The 15,391-nt window shown below is 46.9% G+C and overlaps 8 protein-coding genes across 8 annotated transcripts; 5 read left to right on the top strand and 3 right to left on the bottom strand.

The window, feature by feature from the left end:
• Nucleotides 1-22: 22 nt before the first annotated feature.
• On the top strand, nucleotides 23-1,337 carry L203_106080 (uncharacterized protein; the record flags this gene model as incomplete). The annotated part of the gene is made up of 4 exons (XM_066215440.1): nucleotides 23-555; nucleotides 606-694; nucleotides 743-998; nucleotides 1,055-1,337. 4 exons carry the CDS (start codon nucleotides 23-25, stop codon nucleotides 1,335-1,337), a joined length of 1,161 nt encoding a protein of 386 aa, XP_066071537.1.
• A 280-nt stretch (nucleotides 1,338-1,617) lies between these two features.
• On the bottom strand, nucleotides 1,618-5,193 carry L203_106079 (uncharacterized protein; the record flags this gene model as incomplete). The annotated part of the gene is made up of 7 exons (XM_066215439.1): nucleotides 1,618-1,632; nucleotides 1,678-2,695; nucleotides 2,746-2,875; nucleotides 2,934-3,779; nucleotides 3,834-4,420; nucleotides 4,479-4,520; nucleotides 4,568-5,193. The coding sequence occupies 7 exons, from the start codon at nucleotides 5,191-5,193 to the stop codon at nucleotides 1,618-1,620; spliced, it is 3,264 nt and encodes a 1,087-aa protein (XP_066071536.1).
• A 671-nt stretch (nucleotides 5,194-5,864) lies between these two features.
• On the top strand, nucleotides 5,865-6,895 carry L203_106078 (uncharacterized protein; the record flags this gene model as incomplete). Its single annotated transcript, XM_066215438.1, has 5 exons — nucleotides 5,865-5,940; nucleotides 5,990-6,110; nucleotides 6,157-6,355; nucleotides 6,420-6,733; nucleotides 6,784-6,895. The coding sequence occupies 5 exons, from the start codon at nucleotides 5,865-5,867 to the stop codon at nucleotides 6,893-6,895; spliced, it is 822 nt and encodes a 273-aa protein (XP_066071535.1).
• A 96-nt stretch (nucleotides 6,896-6,991) lies between these two features.
• L203_106077 (uncharacterized protein) lies at nucleotides 6,992-8,899 on the bottom strand (the record flags this gene model as incomplete). Its single annotated transcript, XM_066215437.1, has 3 exons — nucleotides 6,992-8,527; nucleotides 8,577-8,772; nucleotides 8,865-8,899. 3 exons carry the CDS (start codon nucleotides 8,897-8,899, stop codon nucleotides 6,992-6,994), a joined length of 1,767 nt encoding a protein of 588 aa, XP_066071534.1.
• Nucleotides 8,900-8,964: 65 nt separating this feature from the next.
• L203_106076 (uncharacterized protein) lies at nucleotides 8,965-10,750 on the top strand (the record flags this gene model as incomplete). Its single annotated transcript, XM_066215436.1, has 5 exons — nucleotides 8,965-9,258; nucleotides 9,312-9,545; nucleotides 9,597-9,827; nucleotides 9,882-10,018; nucleotides 10,069-10,750. The coding sequence occupies 5 exons, from the start codon at nucleotides 8,965-8,967 to the stop codon at nucleotides 10,748-10,750; spliced, it is 1,578 nt and encodes a 525-aa protein (XP_066071533.1).
• A 212-nt stretch (nucleotides 10,751-10,962) lies between these two features.
• On the top strand, nucleotides 10,963-12,439 carry L203_106075 (mannose-6-phosphate isomerase; the record flags this gene model as incomplete). Its single annotated transcript, XM_066215435.1, has 4 exons — nucleotides 10,963-11,103; nucleotides 11,151-11,397; nucleotides 11,457-11,957; nucleotides 12,012-12,439. 4 exons carry the CDS (start codon nucleotides 10,963-10,965, stop codon nucleotides 12,437-12,439), a joined length of 1,317 nt encoding a protein of 438 aa, XP_066071532.1.
• Nucleotides 12,440-12,772: 333 nt separating this feature from the next.
• L203_106074 (uncharacterized protein) lies at nucleotides 12,773-13,663 on the top strand (the record flags this gene model as incomplete). The annotated part of the gene is made up of 1 exon (XM_066215434.1): nucleotides 12,773-13,663. One exon carries the CDS (start codon nucleotides 12,773-12,775, stop codon nucleotides 13,661-13,663), a length of 891 nt encoding a protein of 296 aa, XP_066071531.1.
• A 126-nt stretch (nucleotides 13,664-13,789) lies between these two features.
• Nucleotides 13,790-15,346, bottom strand: L203_106073 (uncharacterized protein; the record flags this gene model as incomplete). The annotated part of the gene is made up of 12 exons (XM_066215433.1): nucleotides 13,790-13,819; nucleotides 13,869-14,014; nucleotides 14,067-14,097; nucleotides 14,158-14,165; nucleotides 14,218-14,298; nucleotides 14,347-14,499; nucleotides 14,565-14,599; nucleotides 14,661-14,744; nucleotides 14,795-14,893; nucleotides 14,940-15,056; nucleotides 15,106-15,140; nucleotides 15,191-15,346. 12 exons carry the CDS (start codon nucleotides 15,344-15,346, stop codon nucleotides 13,790-13,792), a joined length of 975 nt encoding a protein of 324 aa, XP_066071530.1.
• Between the last annotated feature and the right edge of the window lie 45 nt (nucleotides 15,347-15,391).

The raw sequence follows: 15,391 nt of genomic DNA, 5'->3' as shown, positions 1-15,391 counted from the left end.
CTGTATTGCTTCGTCAAGTGTGATGCCTCCTCCAAGGTCTCCGAAAGGCGCCAGTTCATCAAATAGGAATACTGCAAGGCGCGGTTCATTAAATAGGAATACTGCAAGGCGCAGTTCATCAAATAGGAATACCGCAGAAGGGAATATATCAGATGCGGAAACTTTAAGAGACAGTACATTAGATGAGGATGCTGCAAGGAGTGATAGCAATAAAAAGGGAGAGTCGAAATTTACAGAAGAGGGGCTTGACGACGACGAGTATGTTGGACTCGACAGAAAGGCGTTTTTTGCCTTGGCAGAATCAAAGCAGTCCGAAAACCAACAAGATTCATTTTGGACAAGATGCTGTGGTCCATGCGCTCCGTGCTGGAAAACAACTTGGGGCTGGTCAGGATGGACATGGTTGGCTAGAAATTCACTGTTTATCCTGACCATCTTGATGTTGGCCTTTGCAGCAGTATGTACCTGCACAGGGCCTCAGCTGGGTATATGGATGGTAGAAGCTGGTGGATATAAACTGGGTGGGCTAGGATGGTGCGATAGTGAAGAAGTCAAGTAGGTCTATCAAACCTTTTCATTCGTTTCCCACTGACATGACAATTTAGTTGCCAGTCAAAGGTTTTGTATAGTAGTATTAGCGTTGATTCCTGGCCAAGCATCATCATCTCAACACTTTTACTAGGTTTTGGATTTTGTACGTCAGCTAACAAGGTGATCATAAGACAATGTTAACATTTCTCAGTGGGCGTGCTTCATATCCTTCTGATACTTCACGCTTTTTTCTTTGTCTATCACCGTTTTCAGTCATGTGGCGAGGATCCCGAGACACAACACCACGAGGACGTTAGAAAACTTTTCCGACGACGTCGACAGAAACGGTGGCTCGATACCTTTGAAAGAATAACGATTTGGATAAGTTTCGGATATTGCGCTATTGCTGTAGTCCTTATTGCCTTGGTTGTTGTTACCCATGCGAAAGGGTTGATTGGCTTCAGAATGTGAGACATTTCCTGGGCCAATCAAACGTACATTGGACTGATGATTTGTCGGACAGAGCCACTTTTTTATTGGTTTCGCCTTTTAGTTGTATTTTCTTTAGCTCGATTTATCGCGGTAGATGGGCATACGGTGTTGCCCCTGTCGAGGTCCCTTGTAAACTCAACAACGGAAAAACATATAAGAAATGTGTGCTCCAAGACAAATGGGGTCATCGCTATGAGGAACATAGTTGGCGCGAAGTCGTAGCGACAATGTCATTGGAAAAGTCAAAAACTAAGGGCGAAGGGGCAGAATACGCACTTGTGAAGAGGCCAAAGGTCGGAAACATTGATCCTTGAGCGTTCCAGGAATAGGAATAGGTAAACCCGCAGGACAACATGATCACAACAATGCGCTTCAAGCCTTTGATACGACCACAAGAAGTGCAGTCGTTCAAGACGATTTGGCTGGGACGGAACGCTATTACCATGGGAAATACCAGGGACTCTAATTATATCCAGACCTGCTGGAAAAGTTGGCAGGTATTAAGCAAGAGGCCTGGCTTCCGATCATCATTGAAATTCCAAAAGCTCATTACGCATATAGTTGCTCACATTGCTGGTAAATGTTGAATGCATATTAATTGATACAACTCTAAATACTTTAGAAACTGCATCTTCATGGTACAATGCCACTTACATGCCCCCATTTTTCTCCAATCTCACCCATTTTGATGACCACTCCTGCTGCCTCAGCTCTGATTCCCCCTCCTTTTCTTATTCCCTGGCCTGCAGCAACTCCTCCGCCCTCGTTCTCCATCTTGAATACGCTGCTCGCCCATTCTCCAACAGCCATAATCAACCCCGTATGATCCATCGCCAACGTGCGACCTCTGTCAAGGTCTATGGATATATCCAAGCATACCAGAGTTAACTCCAGCGCAGCCGAAAGCACCTGTGCTTCGGGTTGATGTTGGTCAAACAGATCCTCCTCATGGGCCAACTTTGGTCTTGGTGGATGTCTTACGCCGATAGTCACGGCCAGCTCGAGTGCTTCGGGGCAAAGAACACTGAGAAAAACGGGTGAGTGTCTGGCCGAGTCCAGCATAAGTGTAAGAGACATCAAGAACTTTTCCATCACCATAGGGGATAGGACCATACCAGTCCCAGCAGATCTGTAGCGCGCGCCCATCATGAGAGCTCTTTCCTCACGGATAGACGAATCTTGAAAGTGATGCCAGAATCGATTGATTAGAGGCATAACAAAGTATTCTGCTGCGATGTCTTTGAAGGCTACTACTGGCACAGGAAGCGGGTCCTGCGCCATCCGCGAAGCAGCAAGGCTGTTGACGGGTGCTACCTTGGTATGTCGAGGTTGAGTGACTCTGAGGCGTCTCTCTCGTGCGAGTTCTGGAATAGTCTCTTCTCCTTGACGAACACCTTTTGACAGAATCACATCTCTAATACCATTGATAGCTTGATCAATTTGAGCCTCATTAACAATCAAACGATTGGGAGGCACATCCAAGGAGGTTATATATTTGTTGTGAAGCGCAGGAGGGAGCGTTTTGGTTGGAAAGTCAATGGCACGGGTTGTGCGTTGGGGTTGAGGAACAGAGAGTCCAGCTAGTTCTCGTGCACCCATGGCAAGGGCAGTGAGTATCAAAAATTTGTGTTGAACCGAGAACTGAGCGCTAAAATACTGTTCAATGAGGAAACTATTGCCCGTCAGCTAACCTGGGATCAAGACAAAATATCATGGACATACGGAGCTACTTGCTTCGGAGCACAAGCAACCAAAGAACTGAGAAGACCTTGTCTCTTATCTTCAAATTCCTCTATCTGAAATTTATCATTGAGACCCAACACCATAAGAGTAACTCCGACTGCGTTTTCAGCTTTACCGGTCAATTATCAGTATGAGACAGAAAAAGCATAGTATAATCCGGTACCTACCGAGCTCCGTACCAAACTCCCTCTTCGCCCTAACTAAGCCTTCGCCCCATTGTAATCCCATCTCTACGCATTCTGGTTTCTCTCTCTCTTTCAACAGTGCAGTCAATTGAGGTATATATAGCGGTCTTTGGGCCTTTTTTTTGTTGACCTCGTCAAGTCCCAGCGAGGGATCTGCCGCAATCTCCTCAAGATACTCTGCAGTAGGTGACGGAGCACGTGTAGATGACGGTGAAGAAGATTCATAGCCTACCAATGGGTCGTCTTGTTGATCTGGGTCAAGCATGACAATCCTGGGCTTCTTTTGTGGCTTGGAGTTTGGTTTTTCAGGGGGTAGAGAAGCTGTTTGCTGTGCAGGAGGCGGAGACGAAATTAAATTCGTTGGACTCTTTGTTTGCTTGGTTCGCCAACCGAGTAGCCATTCTTCTTCACTACCGTCGATGGCAGCATCGCCATCTCTCACCCCCACGCACTCTCTCAACCATCTTGCTTCTTCTTTGCCATCACCATAGCCATCCCACATCCCCTTGAATTTGAGTCTTGAACTTTCAACATTTGCCGAGACCATCGGCTTCATGTCTGCATTGTCATTCTCATCTACCTCGAGGCCCTTTCGAAGTTCCTCTATCTCATCGGCTTCTTTCGTCTGATTGACTTGAGTAGTCTCTGGGACAGTGAGCTCACTCATTATCTCTGCAACAACCATGCCAAGACGACGTATCGAAGGGTCTGGGTGTGAAAGATAGGATTGGAAAGTCAAGATGAACTTGGGACGGTGAGACAGGTTTACGAGCCATTGGGAATACGGTGTGATAAGCGATATCGCTAGCAATAGGACATGAGTGAGACCTGAAAGGGTGATGTCAGTCACAGCAGGATTTAGTGAAGCGAGAAAAGGCTCACGAAACTGCTGCGAGTACATGGAGAATTTGATGTATTTGGCATCTGTCCACGCTTCCACGATCGTATCAATGAATGCCTTGGCAACAGATTCTCCACCAGTCCCTATCCAACCGACAATTAGCCTGTTGCGGGACTGCTCTCTGTATTCCCCCAGATGCATCCGACTTGATCCCCCATCGCCTGTGATACTTTTGATCAAGGCGTCCCAAACTTCGTTTCCAACCTTGGGCTCTCCAACAATTGCTATCAACACTTGGACAGCACGTTTTATCCTTTGGTCAGGTCGATCTGGTCTCAACGTTGAGGAGGAATCCACAAGGTGATACGTCAGATGGGTTGAAAGCGCCTTGACGAATGAGGTGATAACCGAGCCAGGAAGGGAAAGGATGATGGAGGAGAGGAAATCCGGAGGATAGGGTGCCAATGAAGACCCTGACGGAGGATGAAGATGCTCGAGCAAAGGAGGCAGGAGCGAAGGAAGCATGGAGGGAGTCCTTGACGTACTATCTGCAACATGAGAGCTCAAAAGCCCAACGGCAGAAAGCTTTTCCAAGACGAGTTGAAGAGGAGCCGTATCGACCACTATCCTGTCAATACAAACCAGCCAGATCGTGACACTCACTAGCACCATGAGAAAGTTCATACATCAAGCCCTCCAACCGCTTGACCAGCCCATCAAAGTAATCTCTAATGAACGTCAGAATACAGACCTGTCAAGCACCAAGATCACCTACTTTGGCAACAGAGCCGCAGGGACCGACACATCGTCCGCTTCCTCAGCCTTCCACCGACCCACCGCATTTCCAACCTTGGCCGGGATCCCAACCAAGGCTTTCAACACCTCCTCCCACTGTAATCTCTGCATCCCTTCCTTTGTCTCCATCTTGGTCGAAAAGACGGCATGGTACACATCATCAAGGCCATAGAACCGGGTGAGCCTGTCCAAAACAGACACCAAAAACAACCTCATATTCCTCGGCAGCGTCGGCTGTCCTTCTCTCGGAGCGTTGAGATAAGAAGGAAGCGTCAAACACGACACCAAAGCGACATGTCGACGTATACCGATTCCCTGGGCGACCTTGGACGGGACAAAGAGACCCAAGACAAGCTCCCGTGTCGCATGATCCAGCACTGATATCACAGGTGGCAAAGTATCTTGTATCAGCAACTGTTGGACGGCAGGCAAGTATCTTGCAATGGCTCCAACTTGCGCCACCACACCATCAGGACTCTTGACGAGACTATCACCAATGCCGAGAATGTCGAGTGTCGATGAAACTTCTCGTCCAAGGTCTTGGATGGATGGCTGTGGTATACGCAAAAAGCTTTTCAACTGCTGAAATTGTTTGGCGGGATCCATTCCACAGTTGCTTATATAGTTGTTCATGATTGAATTCTGTACATATATCCACACGCGTATGGCGGCGATCGCCGCCATACACTGCCCACCAATTTTGTTTCATTTGTGTATTCCATGACCCGTCGCTCCAGCCTTTTTCTGACAATCCATCGACAAGCCAACCTCGGTGCAGAATCTTGATTCAAATGAATGTCTCGACCCAGTGCAAGTCTGCTGACGTCACGCGACCAAGCCACAGCGAAACCTTGTCCATCGGTAGCGTGTTGATTATCCACCCGAATAGTGAATTATTTACTCGCATCCGACGCACGGACATTTTTCTGATAGCGCAGAGGCGCCGTGCAATCATCGCAGTCCCAACATCGGATGCACAACCGGCCCAAGGACAATCGACCCTAGGGTTTAGTGTCCCTTTACGAGACAATACACCGGTTGAACCTTGTGCCTACGCCTATTACCATTGTCAAAGACACACCATCCAGGGTAAGTGGCAGGGTCCACCCATCAGCTCTCTGATCGGCCACTGCCACTCCTTCCGGTCTAGGCCGAAAACACACACCAACGTTTCATCCAGTTTGATTTGCCTTTCGGACACATATAGATGGCACAACATAAAAAACGGTGTGGCAAATTTCCTCACCTTCTCTCAACACCACACCTACACCGGGATCATGACCACCATAACGCTCGACGACAACTCCAACGCCTTCAGCTATGGTGGTGAGGCTTGGAGCATCGTGCATACCAGTGAGCCTTATCATGGCGTCGGTCCAGACCGTGGCTAATGCTTTAAAAGAGGACCCATATACGGGGAAATACTTTGGCAGCACATTTCATAGCTCCATAGTCGCAAACGCTTGGATGCGTCTCTGTTGGACCGGCACAGATATTACCATCTACGGAGCAAAGCGTATTAAGTAGGTCGTGTTTGGTTCCGTGTTTGGTTCTGACAGCGGTGGGCAGCCATGGTCTCTACTCCGTCGTGGTCGACAATGGAGATGTCCAAATGTACAATGGCTATTCGGATCCTGAGCAGTTTCAAGTGATACTCTATACATCCCAGGGCCTCAAGCAGGGCAACCACCAGATTGTGCTGGCAAACAGGAATGACATGAATGCGATAGATGGGCATATTTATCTTGACATTGACTATGCCAGCTTGGTTGGCACTGCGTGAGTGTGGGGTGGAAGGTATTGGCTGACTGGGTAGTTGGGATTGCTCACAGCCGCCTGATACAACGTCATCGCCTACGGTACCGGCTACTCCTCCGCCAAGCGGCTCTACGAGTACGGTTACGGTGGGAAGCACGACGACTGTTGTAGGTGGGTCGATCAACGCTACCCCACAGCCCAACAAGGATACGGCGTCCGGCGGGTCCAGTGGGTCTAGCGGATCGGGTGGGTCTGGCGGATCTGGCGGTTTTACCGGGTCCAGCACGTCGAGCGGGTCTATCGGATCGAGCGGGTCCAGCAGTGGGTCTACGATCGGTACCGCCTCGAACCAGCCACGCATCTCTTTGACGTCTATAACAGGCCCTGGGTGAGCTGTCTTGAGCTAGGTTGAGTGTTGGCGCTGACGGTTTGCAAAAGGGGTATCAATGGTGCTAAACCGAATGGCGCAGTGAGAGGCGTAAATGTCGCGGTGGAGCAGATTGCTTTGTTGGGTGTCGTCGGATGGTACCTGCGACGGTTTTTGCGATGATTTAATCTTGATGGTTTATTCTTGCTGGTTCATTTTTTGAGGTGTTTAGGGTTATGTCTAGTATATATAATACTTGGATGTTATAGTGTTTTACATTCAGGGTTTAGAGTTGGTTATTGAAGGTTGTGTTTTTTTTACCCGTCTCAACGGATTGCCTATTGATGTACGGTGGCTGCTCCTTGATCGAGTTGGATGACTTTGCCTCTTCCTTCTTTCCATGGCACCTGGGTGATCGTCAGTGGTTGCTCTTTTGCCAGGACTCACTTCGTCTTGGTAATGGCTAACTACGATGACTGCCATCTTGGCACCATGTCCTCTCCACTCTGAATCAAGTAATGTCTTGCATCTCTCCCAGATGGCCTCGTCCAAGCCCTGACTCGGTTCGTCTAGGATTAAGAGCCTGGGTTTGTGAACGATGGCGCGAAGAAAGAGTAAAAGCCCTTGTTGCGAGGGCGTATGATGCGAAAACTGTCTCTTGGCTATCTCCTCGACGGTCATGTCTGGTACCGCTTGGCCAGAGCGAGATGTAGACTGGAAAAAGTCTTGAAAGTAGCCTATGAGGTATCGCACACGATCTTTTTGTTCCGGTGTGAGGCTTCTACGAGAAAAGACGCCTTCAAACCCACTGCCAATCACATCCATCGCGGTGAGTCCCATGCCTCTGGGAAATGACGCATAGATCTCGGGTGATGTGTGGCCTATGAGGGTTTTCAATATGGGTGTCGCAATAGATCGACGAGGCTTAGAAAAGAGTGTGAGGGAGGATGGAGGTAGAGAGAAAGAGCGTGGGTGATGGCCGAGTATGATGGAAAGAAGAGTGGTTTTGCCAGAGCCATTGGCTCCAACGAGATGCCACTTTTCGCCAGGATAGATGGACCAACTGATGTCCTTGAGGACAGGTCGAGTTCCTTCACCGTAGGAGACCGACACGCCGTCAAGCTGGACGACAGGATTGCCGGCAAAACCGTCTTTCTTTTCCACAGCTCTTTCCACTTTGCTTTGGTCTCCTCTGTGTTCCTCAGCGAGTTGGATAGCATACGCATCTTTTGTACCGATCCATACGTCGCCGCCATGCACTTGCGCAACGTTGGTTATCCAATCAGGCAAGTTTTCTCCGCCTTTACCCCTCAAGACAAGGACGATCTTGAGCTCTTGGCTGCTATTGAGCTGGCCCAACAAGGCAGATACTTCTTGCCGGCTTGATACATCTAAACCAGCCATAGGGTCTTCAAGCAAAAGCAAAGCAGGTCTTGTCAAGAGAGCGCTTGCTATCCTCCCTCTTCTTGTCTGACCAGAGGAAAACGAGACACTTGGCAGTTCCAACAAATGGTCAATTCTTACAAGTTTGGCGACTCGTTCTATCTCTTCAGCACTTGGCCTTGGATGGAGATTCTGCAATGTTTCTCGGAAAGACAACTTGTCTTCTTCAAGAAGGGCTCCGTACCGAGCAGTAAAATCTGTAAATTCGCCAGTCGTAGGTGGCTTCGCGAAAGCCAAGTGGCGGATAGGTTTGGATAACAGACTGGGAAGAGGTAGATCAGGAGTCGCCGTGGAAGAGATGAGCGACGTTATATAAGGAAATGGACCAGGAGGAGGTGGAAGTGGTTGGATACGATGTCGGCTTTGTAGTGTCTAGGTAACCAGATCAATAAAGAACAAAACGTTAAAAAATCTTGCTGACTTCAACAATTAACCTTCTTCCTTGAGCATCGCCAACAACCGCCCAGCCTTCAGGCTTGGTAGGCTCCCTACTGATAGTCCAACCTTGGATAGGAAATCGGAGGAGTGCAGATGAAGGAGGAGCTGATGCAGGTGTGCCAAAACGGTGGACGATTGTTTTGGGAAGTAGATTGACCAGAGGAAGCATAGTAGCTACACTGTGAACCAGTCAATAGCTGAATAAAAGATATAAACAAAGTTGAAAAATATCATCTTGACTTATTCAATTTATAATAAATGGTTGACTCACAAAGTGGAGGCATAAAAGTCCCCTGAGACTAACATAATCTTATCAGTTGAGGTTTCAATCAGCATTTGCCACAACAATCTTTTACAACTGCAACTTTGAGATGCAAAATCAACAATTACCTCCTTTTCTCAAAGTAAAACCACCTCCTGCTCCACCTCCATCCAAATCACGTCTACAAGCCCTGTACGCATCCACCTCTGCTCAACGAACGACCAACCTCATAGGCTACAATGCCAACTCGCAATGGTGGGCCTCTATACTCGAGGAGACGTTGAGAACAGGGTGGTTGAATGGAGAAGACGGAGATAGGTTGATAATGAGAGTTGATGAGGCATTGCTTGGGCGTCTGGTAGATGAAAAAGGCTTAAGACCGAGAGGTATAGGTGGTGTAATGGTGACGTTCTTTGGTCTGTTGGGTAGGATTTAAGCTGAATGATTTTGGAATAGGAAAGACTGGCGACTGCAACGCCTTCAACAATACATACACTTGCTAGCTTCATGACATCGTCGACTCCATTACATTTACCGCCCACACTTGCCTCTAGGTTTATAGGTCGACCTCTTTGGTGGGCCTTCTCGCAACTAAACCCTTTTGGAGGCGGCGACAATGCAGAAAGAGAGGAAACTCTTTGGACGAGGTATGGCAAGGGTAAAGAGTATGTGCATATGATACTCCTAGAAGTTCGTCTCAAGGCTTTCAGAGTAACGCCAGTTGATTGATACTTGCTACAGCAATCGACAGCTGCCTTTTCAGCGTACATGTTGAAGAACCCTGTCTTGTCTTACACCGGGTCACTTTACGATCTCGAATCTTTCTTGACAGAATATGGCCAAGTTTGCTTTCCCAAGGGTACCACAAAAAAGCAGCTTCCAGAGGGCAAGCATCAACTAAGCAAAAGAGATGTAGAGGTTTTGGTCAAATGGATGTCTAGAGACTGCGGGTTAATTGTGACTGATGGGACAGTGAGTCAAGCTTTTCGCTCACGCTCTTCAACCATGCGAAATTAACCCTGATAGGTTATCAAAATTCTAGAGGTCGGTCAGACTGTTGCTGACCACCCTATAACGGATGCCGATCGAGGTTCCGTTTCGGTATCTAAAGCATTACTCAAGATAAAATTACAGATAGAAGATATTGAGCGACAAATAACAGAGTGAACCTCGTATCTGTCCTGACCATGGATTCATGTTGACGCCTTACTAGGTCCCAACAAAAAGCCAAAAAGTATCTCACATCCAACCAAAAATCAGTCGCCTTGTCTTATCTTCGCTCTAAAAAACAACTCGAAGAATTGTTGTCCAAGCGAGTAGCATCTTCCGAGCAACTCCGAGCTATCATCTCGAGCATTGATCAGGCTAAAGGCGATGTAGAAATCATGGCGGCTTATGAAATTTCAGCTGCTACTCTCAGCAAGGTTCTGGCTCATCCTGCCTTGTCACCGGACAGCATCGCTTCCACGACCGATGCGCTCGCAGAAGCCATGGCCAACCAAGAAGAGATTGATCAAGCCGTCAGGGTGGGTGGAGAGGTTGCCATGGGCAGTAGAAGGATGGACGTCGATGAGGACGAGTTGGCTAAAGAGTTGGAAGACCTTGTGAAAGAGGAAAAAGAAAAGAGAGAAGAGGCAAAATTGTCCGCGGAACGAGAGAAAGTGGTATCAAAGGCAAAGACAGGAAATCTACAGACGGACCAAGTGCAAAGCTCAACACCTACCTTCTCAGACACACTGTCTGTCACAGCTGGTAACTCGGTAGATCAGCTGGAATCAGAAGAAAGTGTCTGGCGCAAAAGACACGAGGAAGCGCAGGCACGAAAGCAGGCCGAGAAGGAAAGATTTGAGATTGAACAGCTCAAGAAAGATGAAGGGAGGATTGCTGCAGAGTAGCTATTTTATCCATGTTGAAGATTACTGCCAACTTTAGAATCATAAACAAACAACCAAACTCCATGTCCAGAGTGAAATGTGATTGCGGCGATGTCCGCTCTTTGGTTACCATTTCCTTTGATGTTTTCAAGTTTCCGCAACAACGTTCTTTCTATTTCACTTTTCAAAGTAGTGTACTTTTCTCTTTTTACTTTTCACTTCGACAAGGTATAATGGCCGACTCTGTATTCAAAGTGATTCCGGGCGTTCAGTCTTATGCCTGGGGAAAGAAGGGAACCCTCTCGCTCGCAGCTCAGTTTGGTTCTATCTGCATACCTGGCTTTGAGATAGATGACAACAAGACTTATGCAGAGGTGAGAAGGCTTCCTCGGCCAAGACATGTGCTAATGGGTATGAGCAGCTGTGGATGGGTACCCATCCTACCCTTCCAACCAAATTGCCGGACGAGACACTACTTCCTGACCATTTGAAGTCTCATCCAGAACTTATTGGCTCTGGTGTTGCGTCAAAATTTGAAGACTGCAAAGATGGATCTCTCCCTTTTTTGTTCAAGGTTCTGAGTATTGGGACCGCTCTGAGTATACAAGCTCATCCGGATAAGAAACTTGCAAGAAAGCTATTTGATGAACGGCCCACTGTATATAAAGGTGAAGCATGAGCATTAGTTGACTTTGGAGGCTGGAAGGCTAAATGAAACCTGCTATAGACCCAAACCACAAACCAGAGATGGCAATTGCTCTTTCACCATTCCTGGCTTTCCTCAACTTTTTACCTCTACCCATTCTCCTTCTTCACCTCCTCACAGTTCCCGAACTGGGACCGCTTGTTCCATTTTCACTTACCGAATCCCTCGCTTCCTCACTTGATCTCCCTACCACCCGACCTCCCAATGTATCTCTGTATCAATCCGCAACATCATCTCCCACTACCAAACAGAAAGAGATTCTGAAAGAGATATTCAATGCTCTCATATCTGCAAACAAAGAGCTTGTAGACGTTGTCATCTCAAAGCTTGTGAGAAGATATGAAAAGAAACAGGACATAAAGGAGAATGAGAAGGGCTTGGTAGAATTGACGCTGATGCTCAATCGTCAGTATCCTAACGATGTCGGCGTGCTTTGTGTGTTCATGTTGAATGTTATCGAGCTTAAGCGGGGAGAGGCAGTCTTTCTGGGGGCAAATGAACCCCATGCCTATATTCGAGGCGGTAAGTCGTAGCGATGTTGCAACGGCCCAAATTCTTATCCATTTCTTTCATCAGATATCATCGAATGTATGGCTACATCTGACAATGTCGTCCGAGCTGGCCTTACCCCAAAATACCGAGACGTCTCTACTCTTGTCTCCATGCTTACTTACGAGGCTGGCCCTGGGAATAAACAGCTCCTTCGGCCTACGCTATTCCAACCCGATGATGAGTCTACTAAGCTCTATAATCCGCCTATTGAGGAGTTTTCCGTTCTGAGAATTGAACTTGCTAAAGGGACAAAAGCAACACATCGCAAAGTCGAGGGACCTAGTCTGGCAGTGGTTACAGAAGGCAAAGGAGCTGTGAGTATAAGTGGTACACAAAAGAAAATTAAGCTTCAAAGAGGAGAGGTCATATTTCTGGGCGCAGGCTCTACAGTTGAATGGGAAGCTTTTGAGAATATAGAGATATTCAGAGCCTTTGTAGAGGCTGGCAAATGAAAGCAATATACGGGAAGAGAGAGATATTTTTGAATTCCTTGAGTAAGTATCGTGTTTAGCTTGTTGTCCAAAATGTCGAGGCGCAATGTGCAGAATAGCTCAATAGAATATACTTGCGTTTTGCCCATGCAGAATATACTATGCTTATCTTATCTTGATAACTGAATATCCGCCGGGATAATATAATGATAATTTTCCCACGGTGTCTTTTTGCACTGTCATTTCAACCTTTAATTGTAATTTTTTTTTCTGAAATTAATTTTCATTCTGTATTTCTTTCTCATTCTTATATGATTTGCTTACCCATATTGGCCCTTCTTGAAAAATTTGGGAATGTCTTTCGAGTCCTCGCTATCAGCTTCTCCCAATCCCGTCTCTGAAGCAACTCTCTATTACCTTCTCTCCCTCCCTCCTCTTCTCCAACCTTTATCGCCTCCGCATGCAGCACTCCATCTAGCTCGTCTTCGTCTCCTCCTATCCATACCAACGGATAAGCCAATCATCCCTTCAGATATAGCTTTACCCATTGAATCTACTGGCACCGTCGTTGGGAGAAACATTCTTGGCAGCTGGTGTCATCGATGTGGCGGTCTTCGAAGAGGTACAGGTGGTGCAGAGAGAAACAGACACAGCACCTTTTTGCCTCAAGAGATATCCAAAGAGAAAGAGAAGGAAGTAAAGACTAGAGCAATTAGAGAAAAGGCTCGTAAACGTGTAGTGGCGAATGCAGGATTGCCAGAGAAGGAGCGAGAGGACAAGCGAATGGCGAGAAAACTTGAGATTGGGTCGGCTATAGAACAACAGAAAAAGAGGCGATTGCCTGCAGAGTGTACTACATGTGGAGCAGCATATACGAGACCCAAGCCAAATAGGGCAACTTCGGCACAGTTTCAACCTGCGAGAAGGACCAGGAGGCGGGCGCAAGAGATAAAAGAGAAAGAGATTGCGAATGGAGCGCAAGATTCGACGAGGCAAGATTGTGCCCCGCCATCAACCCCATTATTGTCACATCATCCATACTTGCACATATCGTCTTCACCTCCTAACCTTCCTACTCATCCGCCACCTCCCAGAACACTAGTAGCAAGTGGTATTCAAGCTACCTCATCTTCAGATGGTTCGAAGAAAAAGCGAAAGGTCAAAAAGTCAGGACTATCTAAACTGTTGGCAGAAAATAAAGAAAGAGCTGAAGCGAGTAAAGGTGGCAGTATGTGGGGCTTTTAGATAGATGTATCTGGTTCTAGCGTGTACTGTGGGTGTTGTAACGGACGGAGGGAATTGTAGTTTGGCAGGGTTTGTCTTAATGTAGCATGGGTTGATACTGATATTCGACCTCAAACATTGCATAGTTCATTTTGCTACATTATCTTTGCTGTTATACTGCATGATGTCAATGGAAAACATTCACGAATCCAGAAAAATAACCTACATTGTAAAAGCCATGTCCGCTCTTTCTTCCCATCTTGCCCTCTTTGACAAGTTTGTCCAAGAGCGGGATGGACTCAATCAACTGACTAGGCATACTTCCCTCTCCTGCCTTTTCCCTCCACCCTTGGGCAATATAAGTGGTAGTATCTGCGATAATGTGTCTCAGCGTCGACCTTCAAAGATAGTAGGTGGCATTTACCAAGGCCAATAAAGTCAAGAAGCTTGAAAGGCTACGTTGGTGTTCAGTACGACTGATCCTGGCGTAATGTTCATTCCATTAAGTTACTCACTCCCATGGCTACAAAGAGATATAAGAAATTTGTTATTCAGCCCGTTAATTGACAACTTACGATACCCAGCACCCAACTCCATAGCAATGTCAATATCTTCGGGCGTCGCATCTCCTCGCTCCACCATCCTTATAGACTCCACTGATTCAACTCAGTCAAGCGTAGCTGGCAGTTCTCAACTTTACTTACATAGGTAAGGGACAAGAAGTCGATTGACAATGAAGCCAGGGGTGTCTTTACATGTCACTGGCGCTTTGCCCATTTGGATAGTTACTTCTCGCAATGTATCGTAAGTCTCTTGTGACGTTTGCGGAGTTTTGATGATCTCTACCAGCTTCATAGCTGTATTCTCATGTGTCAACAGGTGGGCGTGCTGATAGCCAAACGAATGCTATCGTGCTACTCACCTTGAACCGGGTTGAAGAAGTGCAGACCGGCAAATCTGCAACAGTATTTAATCAGTCATAGTCAAGAAGCAATGTGTTCAAAAAGCGTAGGATTACTTTGTCTGACGTTCGTTACTGCAGGATCCGGCAATCTCTGTGACGGACAGAGATGAAGTATTAGTAGCAAAGATGCAATCTGCCCTAGAAATTCCACATTAATACCTTTCTAGATGTAAATGAAGCCAACGTACTTAGCTTTACCATCTAAAAAGCCAAACAGGTCCCTCTTGACCTTGATGGACTCGATGATGGCTTCCACCACCAAATCTGCATTCGCAACAGCCTCGGCTCTATCATACAGTCAGTTTCTTCATACCCAGACATAATATCTCGTACGCATCAGTAGTTGTCGTAATATTCTTCAGTATGTTTGAAGTAGAGCTCTCAACATCATCTAAAGATTTCTTCCTTGCAATCCTTGACAAAGATGTCGATATGATGCTGAGACCATTCCTAATATCAATGGTGAGCCGCTATACAACATTGCCATAAGGCTACTTGCTCGAGTGCTTTATCTGTCACATCTGCCAACACCACCTGTACACTCTATCAGCATCAGGCCTCCTCGCCAACGACACATAGCCTACTTTCAACCCATTTTGAGCTGCAACTTGCGCAATTCCAGCGCCCATCAAACCGGCCCCAAAAACTGTCAGTCTCTCAATCCTGCAGGTTGGCGTGGCGGTGGTCAAATGCCGTTGCAGGGTGGATAACCTTATTAAAGGTGAGCGCTGAGATGACATATTTCTTGTGATACAAGATGAAAACATGTTATAGAAAAACATAGT

Source organism: Cryptococcus depauperatus, chromosome 8, assembly GCF_001720195.1.
Source record: "Cryptococcus depauperatus CBS 7841 chromosome 8, complete sequence".
Taxonomy (NCBI): Eukaryota; Fungi; Basidiomycota; class Tremellomycetes; order Tremellales; family Cryptococcaceae; genus Cryptococcus; species Cryptococcus depauperatus.
The sequence above is the reverse complement of the archived record's forward strand: the minus strand, read 5'-3'. Positions and strand labels throughout refer to the sequence as shown.